At 41.0% G+C, this 11,279-nt stretch overlaps 1 protein-coding gene across 1 annotated transcript in view; it reads left to right on the forward strand.

Annotated features, from left to right (window-relative positions):
- Window positions 1-11,279, forward strand: part of LOC139728607 (uncharacterized) — a 126,992-nt gene that overhangs the window by 94,778 nt on the left and 20,935 nt on the right. The window contains 3 exon segments of the mRNA XM_071639549.1: window positions 4,623-4,796; window positions 7,732-7,823; window positions 8,905-11,278. Coding sequence (XP_071495650.1) covers window positions 4,623-4,796; window positions 7,732-7,823; window positions 8,905-11,278 — 2,640 coding nt within the window.

Here is an 11,279-nt window from a genome sequence, read left to right on the forward strand (position 1 = left end):
CAATCATCTAGTATTGAGTAGGACAAAGTGAGCTGTCAAAAATTCTACCAATAATTGGATTCGTTTCACAGATAGCATATCTACTTGAGAAGTGCGATAAGAAGTTTCTCCCTTTCCTCTCATCCCTTTCTCCTTCCCCTTTCTCTGTGCTTTACCAAGCAAATCGTCCTCTCTCGTGTTTGTGCCTGGAATGGTATTGCTGAAAAACCTGTGAAGGCCTTAGCCTACCATAAATAAAAGGACGATACACTCTGTCTGTACTAGCACTATGGCCATAGGATGCGCATAAAGTCGGGAACAAACTTTGTGGATTAGCCGAGGAGGCCATTCATATCCACAGACCCTGGTATGCAAGGCATGTAGTGCGATTTGGAAGAAAGGGGGTGAGAATCGCGCTTGACTAAACACCAGCTTCAGAGCAACTCTTTTGTGGTAAAAGCTCTTTTATTATCATGCGCAGTAGCCAACGGAGAGGGATTGTGTGCAAGGCGAGTTCTGCTAAACACGATGAAAACGCCCTTGCGTGCAGAAGTGGACCGCCACCACTGCGTCTGACGGGCGTGGAAGCTGTCGCTACCGTCTGAGCCGCTACGAACTTTTTGCACATTTCGCGCAGACCTGCGACTTTCAAGGTGGTTCCGAGCAATAAGGCTCAGCAGTGACAAAGTTAAGGACGGACGACAGGGTGCGTGCATGATCGTGTTCAAGTTCGTTCCCATGATATGAGCTCTTGCGGATCTCTCGGACTCCGGAAGACGCGGGTTGCTTTTGTTGTTTTGTTTTCCGTGGATTGGAGTTACGCGAGCCAACAGCTCAGTTGGTGTTCGAAGGTGTCGGTCTTAGCGGATTCAAACGGAGATAAACATTAGTACCGCATCTTCGTGCAAAGGCAAGTTGTAAAACCGTTCACATATTATTTCCGTAGTCTAGTTAGCTCCGGGCATGCAGAACGGAGTTTAAAGTGCAGCTCTATAACTTACTTCGAAGCTCTTTTTCTTTACTCGTCATCGGTTATTTACAGCACTGCCACTGGCAGACCCCTGGCTTCACAACGTACTTCTTGTTCAGAGCATATTACGCGAGGCCGAGGCGAGCGAACGCGAGGACAAAGGCAGTGCATATTGGGTTGATGCCACAAAGCGCTCACCGAGATTTAAATCCCATCTCTTGTGTGAGGCTCGCTTACAATAAACAGTATTACCCCACCATCTCATTTTGTACACTGCGCTTTGTGTTGAGAATGGTACGTTCTCGGCGTACCTTGCATGGTTAACGTAGTGAGTGATAAGGAAGATTCCGTTTTGCGGAGAACAAAAAATAAAATGAAGGATGTAAATGTTCTGTCGTTAAAGTGGACGTGATGTAATGATAAGATTATAATACAGTGCAAATATGGCGGCACCCATTTGACAATTGACAAGTTATGCGTTGAGCTTTAATAAATGGTCATGGTTCAGTGTACTTTCATCTTCCATTTGTTCACGTAGAACTCCGCGCGTGGACCCCTTAGACTCAAGAGCAAAAGGGGATCATGGTTCGCGTGAATAGCATATTCTCTCCTTGAAGAATTCAGAGCAGTAAACATGCTACTTTCTAATGGAGATATTTCAGTAACGCTTCATAGAGTTAACGCTTTTTTCTCTCACAGGTGCGGCCCACATTTTTCTTTTTCTGAAATAACTTTACATAAGGAAGAGGACAAAAAATCGCTAGGCTCCAAGATGACGCAATGACGTACAAAGATGGCATTAAGTTATGCCATTCTTCATCAGTGTTTACTACTTAGAACCCCCAATGAATGAAACCGAAATCCCTATAATGATTGCGCCCTCTTCCCCTCTCTAATCCGCTTAATGTTATAATGCCAATAATTGGGAAATGCAAAAATAGATGATTGTTGTTGTGCAGCAAGGCGCATAGCAAGTTAAGTGTTTTCGCTTTGGTTATTGTTTTCCTCTCAAAAAGTCGTCAATATGGAGGTTTTAGCTGTCATGGCTCAAATTACTTCGCTTTTAAATAAGGGCGGGTCACCCGTCTCTCCTTATAGAAAAAAAAAGCAGCAACCCCCACACACTCACACACTCACACTCACACACACACACACACACACACACACACAAACCAAAAAAAAAAAAAAAAACACTAGTCACAATCATGTACTAGTATTCACGGGGATCATGTATCATGTTATGACTAAGTATCAGACCTTGCTGCTGTTCGTAACACAAGTAGTCATGAGTTATTTTTGTTCCTTTTTTTTTCTCATCAGTTGCAAGTGCAAGACGTGGGACACAATGGTGTGGGAATAATTTTTGTCTTGTTTACGCGTAGTTGCCATGGGACAATGATGACATTGACCCATGCACTGGCCACAGCTGTACGAACGGCCATACTTTTATAGTGATGGCTTCTGTACTCATATTAATTATATTAACCCCATCAACCTTCGGGATTTTACTGCAGCTTTCGTGTAAAGATGAGTATTATAATATTGAATGAACAACGGTATGAAATGCTGGATGGAATAGTTTAGGTGCAAAAAAGTAAGAACGACATTCTTTTTTTTTTGGTTAATCGCTTCTTATGGAATCATACGGCAAAATGTTTATGGAAAACGGGAGATCATGCGTATCGACCAGACGATGCGAGGTCGTCTGAACCGCCGCAATATTAGGAGTTAAGATATCATTGCGTGTTTTCATTCCTATTACAATGTACTATCATTTCAAGGCATAATTTTTAAAATCATTCATTCATCATTCCTTTGCCTTGCGATTTGATTTAAGAACGGGATTTCACCGGAGGACAACTTTTACAGGCTGTAATGATCGAATCTGTCGTCTCTGCGTGGAAGACATACAGTCGATAGTGAAACCATATAGGACATGGAGACTACCAGTATCAAGCATGTTAAGCGAATTACCGATCCTAACACATTTGTATGGTTATTTGCAGTATTTTTAGCGTCAAGGGACAACGAAGATATTGCGTAACACACAGACTGTATTTGATACAACGGCACTGTATGTATGATATAGTCCAATCAAAATAATGTATGCAAGTGAGAGCAGATATTGAATTGAATAATTACGATTGTTCAGCATAAGACGTTGTGATGACCGGCAATTCTAAATGAGTCCCTGCAATGGTCAGGATAACTGTAATGTTATCAGCGTTATACTCAGCTTTGTTGAAGGAATTTTCATCGCACCTTGATTAATATTCATCGGGATACCTCAAAGGCAAAGGAGCTAAGACACCATTAAAACCAAGCAATGTTTTTGTTTATAATTTGTGCAAATAGTTTCCTTGAAACCCCCCCCCCACAAAACTTCACATTTGAGTTATGCGGGAAGATGATCAACAGAAGTGTGCGACATCCTTCTCCCATTTAAATTATCAAATTCACCTTGTACTGGTGTATGTAAAACTGAGGAAATGTGCAGCAATTCAAGTTTTGAGTGTATTCAAATGTCAAAGTCGCTCTTTATTTCGATTTGGTGAGTACTTTGCTTCGCTCAATAAATAAATCCTTCGATGTTTGGAGTATTAGGTAAACACTCAACGCAAACGCAAACTCCCAAACCCCCGTCACCGATGTTAGTCGCATAAAAGTTATGTCGAGGCACACTCAAGTACTATTATAGTATATCACCTACGTTATATAAAGAGATCGAGATCTGCTTTCGAATAAACTTGCGACGGTCGTATACGTTTTATAGCTCGAAAGAATTTTATTTTTGAAAGAGATGAAGAGAATTTTTGCGCTGAACATTATCGAGTCACCACTGGATATCACGTGGAGGAATATCAGCCCTGAAGATAGCGCACGCAGTCACCCCTTTATTTAAATGCTTTATTCTATCATCAGTTTTTTATCGATTTATTTTGTGCTCGCTGCGATTCAATGGCGTCATCGATGCTTGCCGCAGTGGATCAGATCATGAGTTGGATAGACTCCATGAGTGATTACAACATCGATGGTTTGTAGTCCTTCAAAAGTTACGTCTTTTATACAAGGGATGTCGTGCACATAGCGGTTGTCCTGCGCAACAGCAGCACATCACAAACGAGGACATATACACATTATTTCCTGTTAAATGCATTCATGTAAAATGTGTGCGCCTACAGGCAAGCAGATGCCGCAACCGATACCTCGCTTGATCCACAGACGGATAATGATATATGTATGTGTGTTTGTCGTACGTGTGTTTGTCTTTTTTAGAAGTTTTTGAAGCCATGACTCCACCTCTAAACGCCTGCAATAGTTTTGTACATGTGTTTAAACTTTATATTGATTGTATTCATACCTGTTATGAATGAGATGAAATACCTTTTAAAAAATAAATGCTTGAATGTAAAGATAGGTTGTAATTTTATACTTGTATTCTTAACAATTAGTTACCAGACTGGAGTTCAACACTAACAGGAGGATTTTTCCCCTTCATAAATGTTTCTCGCGTTTATTTAGTTTTTGGAAGAAGGAGAGAAAAAAAAAAAACCCAACGTACCATAGACTGCATCATCAAGATTTTAGATTTACATGTTCCAACCTCTCCCAGTGTATCTTCAGGAACGTTTCATTCCAAGTAAGTTTCTTCTTGTATATCGCTTCTGTTTAGGTGCCGGAGCAAGTGCAAGTGGCGGAGTTGGTGTTGGAGCTGGAGGTGGTGTTGGAGCTGGGGCGGGAGCCGCAGCCAGGGTAGGAGTCGGTGGTGGGGCCGGTGGCGTAGGCAAGGCGCCTCTGGCCATTGACGAGACAGCGCAAGTTCAGCCAGACCTCGATACTGACGCAAGTAAGTCTACATACCAAATGTTTACACGTTACTCTTCCTGAAGGTTTCCTTTCTGATACGCTGTTCTCGAGTTTAATGCATAATCATCTGTTCGCAGACTTGACAAGATTGTGGATCAGTTTGTAGATCACGTAGGACATATCTATGGAGATGTGGCTTTAATATGTCTAGTCATGATTCAACGCCGAGTGAAATGGTATTTATGGCTGCTGCAGACACAAGTGCATGAAAAATATGTGTGATGCACTCTTTTGTCAAGCTTTGTTAGTCGGAACAACTCTGTGTAGTTTCCTCCTCCTAGACACCTCCCTCAGATAAATAAAGAAATCCTTGGCAGTGACCCGGGCAGCGACTGAAAACTGAAAACATTTGTATCTGTTAAAATGCTGAAACGGTGCTAAACTGCAGAACTTAACTTTACTGAGGAATTTAAGCAAGGTTTTGATATCTTCTTGCACTTAATGCCTTTAGCTTGTCCTTATTTTTAAACTGGACTAGTGCATCTTTGTGTGAAGTTTTCTTTTTTTTTTTAATATCAGGATTGCTTCTGGAATACTACTTCAGTGAACAAGAGATCTCTTCACAGCTAGTCTAAGATAATATATGGTGCTAAAATGTTACCATCTTATCAGAGAATATAAAATGTAATAAGCCAGCAGCCTATAAGACCGATGGCTAAATGCTTGCTTTCCACTCGCAATGTAGTATTTAATTTGGAGATCTTTCCCATAACATCTAACATGTCACCAATATAAAAGTCAGATGCACAGATTGTTATTCCAAAGACATGATTGTAAAGTCCATGTGTATATTGTGACCTGAGAGTTTTGATGTGGTGTCATGGACTCATTTAATACTTGGGTAAACCACAACTCTTTATATGAATCATTGCCGTACCCTAGGCTTAAGGTGACACACAATTTAATTTTAAAGGTTTAGATACAACCAGCACTTATTGAAGTTGGACACAAATTTTTAAAGAATGAGAATGCACTATTTAAAGCATTCTCATTGTTCTGGTTTGAAGCATACTTCATGCACGCTTTCATGTAATTGCATAGATCGACATGAGATGCACAGATGGACACAAGTGCTTCTGCATGCATAAGAGCACATTTAGCCCCTTGACCAGTGACTAACAATGACAATAAGGGACATTTCATGAAAGGTCAGCTTTCGCTAGGATGTAGATAGGACCTTTAAGGTCACCCATTTAATTAACAGTCCTGGTACGATTCCCAAGTTCGGAGACATTAAAAAGAAATGTTCAGTTGATAGCTGTGTGTAGTCTTTAATGGTGAGTGGGTTACATTGATATGAAATTATGACCAGATTTCCCTTTTTCTAGTTCCTTGAAACAAAAATAGAAGTTTGCCACCAAAACATATTCTATCAGGTGGAATGATACAAGATCCTTATTGATATGACATAATCTCCTGCTGAATCATTTTACCAGAGAAAAATAAATCAAGAGTGAGGTTATATTTTCTAGAGCAGAAGCCCTTACAGACACAAAAAGATAATTTCTCTTGTATTAGGATATTGTCTTAGGATATCAGATTAGATCAACACTTTTTGATATATAAACGGATGAAGTGAATAGTAATTGAATACATAATGAAGATGGGTTTTTTGACTCTTTCCTGATGAGGTCAGCTCCCATTACACCAAGGGGGTGGGGTTGATAGTGGCTCCAAATCCAGAGTATTGTCAGCATGACAAGTTTCATCCACAGTGATGCATTGGGCATTTTGTGTCCATATTTACCTTGTGTCCATATTTACAATGCAAATACTTTGGCAAAAATTTACTACAAAGAATTTCAAAACTATGTGGGAATAGACTGGGGAGGCAAGAGACCAACCCATGCTATGGAATGTCAGATTGTCTGTGGTCTATTAACTGCCGTCTTTGTGGATGAATCTTGTGAAAGTTAGGGATATCGTAGAAGTAAAAGCTATGAAGCTATTTTATAACTCCGGGAACATTTTTTTTTAACGTTTTGGTTAATCATGGTGAAGGATTTCTAGCGAGGTACAGCTGGCTAAATACAAATCTAATATCATACTTTTAAATTACAGAATATTGTAATATCATAATTCAACAGTGAATGTTGCATGCAAAAAGCTACACCTTTGTAGAATGGAATAATGGAATGATATATTTACAACAAGCTGCAAATACTAGTAGTTTGTTACCCACCGCCATGACCACACATGAAAAAGTAAAGTGATTGGAATTTATAGAGGAAAATATCTGCATATGAGTTCTGATTTTTTTCTAAAGTGAAAATGACACACAGTCTGTGTCACTAGAAACTGCTGAAAGTTGTCTCAAAATCAATCTAAAATATATTTTTTTGACAGTCTCAGTAAGGAACAACAAAAATCAATATCAATTCTTGTAAACATCGTCATAGTTTTCACTTTAAAATCATTGACTTTGTTAATCTGTCCCCTCAAATCAAAGTAGTGCTTGACTGAGCACTTCTAAACCTCACAGCTAATATATGTTCTTTAAAATGCCTATCTGGGAGCCAGCTGTATTACTAATACTGCTGTAGAATCGTGTGGATGAAGAGAAGAATAATTATGTATCCTAGGACGGCATGAAATATGTTTTAGTTACTTGTGAAGTTATGTTAGGAAGGGTCACATTTGTGGTTTTGTTTTGCTGGTCCCCAATCCTGGAGATTCATGTCCGGCTCTCACAATACTTGGACGAAGACTTTTCTTTGTTTGTTTGTTCTGTAACACTGTTTATCTCCACTTACAAATGTTTGAAAGATACTTTATGTTTTGCATCACATAGAATGTTTCATCATTTTCTTGTTACATCCAGCAGGACTCGATTTGCTGAAGATAGGGATCTATTTTGCTGTAATTTAATGCGACAAAGTAAAACTTGCCTATTTTATTTATTTATTTTTCTGTAGGTGCCGGAATGTCAGCAGAGGGGTCAATTGGTGGCGCTTTGCCTTCAGCTTCTGCCAGCTTTGGATTGCCATCGGCATCGCTCTCCGTCGGGGTAAGATTTTCCCAACATGTTTCCCTTGTCAGTCGACTGAAGTTTTGTTGGGAGGAAATAATTTGCAATTTTGTTACCTTTTTGCTTGAGGGAACAATCCTCTGAGAGTTTTGTTAACTATGGATATTTTCGAAGAGAAATATACTACTCGAGACCTTGTTTATTAAAGATATGAATTACTGGTTCAGGGTTAATCGCAGCACTGATTTGCAATACAAAATAAAATATTTTGAATTCATTCTGGGGTCCTGCTCTGAGAAAAGTACTCTGTCAGACAAAGAAAAAATGTGTGTTGGGAAAATGAATGCACACGTAGAGCTAAAGATATGTCCTTTGGCCCCTTCAGTAAGGTATTGATGATGAACCTTACCACATTCATCTATTGTAAACTAGAAGTATGGTGGGAGAAAAAAAGAATCCCTGTACTGTTCAATGAATGCATACTTTTTTTTTCAATATGCTCATTGATATACTAGAAACCACAACCATCAGTGCTGCCTCCTACACCAGTGAAAAAAGGGCATCATGATAGGGTATCTTGTTTTTCACAGATAGGTGCATTCATTGGTTATTTGAGTCTAGTTTGGCTTGATGGAGTATTGTTAAATCCTTGAGATTCATCTCGATATATATTTAGTTGATTCCCCTGCTCTCTACACAGCTGATCTTAAACATTTGTAGAGCTAAGTAGTGCAAAATTGTGCATGCCAATCAGAAATTCAAAGTTCAGAGATATCAAAACATTTTTATGTATTAGTATATATGTCAAATATAGGACGGGCAATTTGTTTCTCCACTGATATCAGCTTCTTAGCCTGCTGATATTTTTACATTTAGTGTTGATATGTCTGTGAGTACACTCAACAGGATCTTCAGCTTTTCAGAAGCCTCCATATCCCTTTTCAAGAATTTGATTTTGTGAGGTCATATGTAATGATATTTATTATACAGCCCAATTTTGAAAACATCCCACTTCAATCAGGTACCAAAATTCTATGGGCTGATGGTCTGTCTGAGGATACAGGATGTAATTGTAATTCAAATGTGATGTACCTTTTGTGTTGTACCTTTTCTGTTGCAGGGGGGAGCAGATGCTGATGCAGACCTGTCGGCTGGAGCAGGCATCGGTGTCAGTGGAGATGCTCCATCAGCCAAAGTTGACCTGGGAGGTGCACAAGATGTTAATGTAAACGTCGGTGCTGCTGTGGATGCCGATGTCAAAGCACCAAAATTGAGTGGTGGAAAAAAGAAGAAAGGTTCACTGCCACGAGGATTTTTCAAGAAAGGTGGAGATGCCAAAGTAGAAGGGGACATTGATGCCAATGCTTCAGCAGCCCTACCTGATACAAATGCTGATGTCTCACTTGAATTGGGTGGCAAAGCCAAACCTCGCAAAAGGAAACGGCCAGGATTTTTTGCAAGATTAGGTTTTGGAGGGGACTCATCATCATCTTCATCTTCATCTTCGTCAAGTGACTCTTCTGATGAGGAGGGTGCAGGGAAGGTCAAAGTCAGAGGGCCTGCACTTTCTGGTGGTATTGGAGGAAATGCCAGAGGAAGTGGAGGATATTCATTACAAGGACCAGATGTTGGTGCATCAGGAACCATTGATATGCCAGGAGCTGCCACTGGTGGACTTAATGTAAATGCTCCAGATGTTGACATTGATGCATCCATGAGCAAACCAGAAGCGGATGCTTCCATTGGAATGGGAAAAACAAAGAAACCAAAAGGAGGAAGATTTGGATTCTCTATGCCAAAGTTTAAGTTTGGTGGCGCAGGTGGAGGAGACATTGACACTGGTGTAAAAGCTGATGTTCCAAGTGCTGATGTCAGAGTCGGTGGGGATAGGAATATTGCTGGCTCTAAAGATATTGGAGTTGTAGTTCCTGGTGGAGCAGGACAAATTTCAGGAGATGTTGATGTCAAACAAGCACAAGGAGATGCAGACATAGGTGGGGATGTGAAGGGAGGGCTAAAATTTGGAGTGAAGCTCCCATCTTTTTCTGCAGACAAACCCAACGTTTCAGGAGATCTAGATTCACATCTACAAGCAGGCAATATTAATGTCAAAGGAGATATTCCTTCAGGAGGAATTGATGGAGGTATCGATGCAAGTAGCAAATTGCCATCTGCCGATGTTCAGGGGGGAGATGTAGACATTCCATCAGCTGACATGAAAGGTGGCTTAAAAATTGGGGGAGGAGATGGCGTTGGACTTGATGTGAATGCTCCAAAAGGCAGCATTGGACTTGCTGGTGATGCTAACCTTGATGTTGGAGGGAGGGGTGCTGGAGTAGATGTACCCTCAGGAGATCTTGATGGAAGCATATCAGGTGGTGTGAAAATGCCGTCTGGAGATTTTGACATCAGTGGAGGAATCAAAGCTCCTAAAGGTGACCTTGATTTTGGAAGAGGGGGAGACATTGGAGGTGTAGTAGCCACTGGAGGATCTGGAAATGCAAACTTGCCATCAGTAGGTGCAACAGGAGGTATAGGTGCATCAGTTTCAGGCTTGCCTGCAGGTGGAGGTGGAGTTGAGATATCTGGACCCAAATTTGGCATTGGTGGTGCTGGAGGAATGGACATGGATATCCCTTCTGGAAAAGTGCAGGGTGATGCTGGTATAGATGTGAAAAGGCCAGATCTGAAAGGTGAAATTGATTTACCAGATGCCTCTTTACCTTCAGGGGGAGTAAAAGTTGATGCACCAAGTGCTGGTTTTGGAGTTTCTGGTCCTCACGTTGGTGGGCATGTAAGGCCTGCTGAGGTTGATGTTGATGGAGAGATGGACGTTGATATCAAGCCAAAGAAAAAAAAGAAGCGAGGAGGCTTCAGTTTCAAGTTTCCAAAGTTCAACTTTAACTTTGGAGGAAGTGGGGATGGAGATGGTGGTGCTGGTGCAAAGATGGATGTTGATGCTGACATGAAAGTTAAGGGCAGAAGTGCTGGTGATGTTGACATTGGTGTTGCCAAGCCAGAAGTGGATGTTGGTGTAAAAGCTGCAAAACCAAGCATTCATGCTGGAGGTGACATAAGTGGAGGCCTGGCAGTCGGGGGCCCAGATGCCAGTTTACCAAGTGGAGATGCTGATATTTCTGTGAACAGACCTGACATCGGAGCTGATGGGGAAAAGAAAGGAGGAATTGGCTTTGGTCTCAAAATGCCAAAGTTCAAAGGTCCTCACTTTGGTGGAGGAGGACATGGCAGTGGTGATATCGATGTGGATGCAAACATCAAAAAACCTGATGTTGATGTTGAAGGTGATGTCAAGCTTCCCTCTGGTGGCATTGAAGGAGGTGTAGACATAAATGCCAAAGGACCAGATGCTGATCTGTCTTTGGGTGGACCTGACGTAGACATGTCTGGGGGAGGAGACATCGATGCGAAAGGTAGTGGTAAGAGCAAAGGAGGCTTTGGCTTTGACCTGAAAATGCCCAAGATAAAGGGACCCTA

The sequence above is a fragment of the Diadema antillarum genome, unplaced genomic scaffold (genome assembly GCF_040938485.1).
Source record: "Diadema antillarum isolate AM-2024a unplaced genomic scaffold, OU_Dant_1.0 seq00000187_RagTag, whole genome shotgun sequence".
In the NCBI taxonomy this organism is placed as follows: Eukaryota; Metazoa; Echinodermata; class Echinoidea; order Diadematoida; family Diadematidae; genus Diadema; species Diadema antillarum.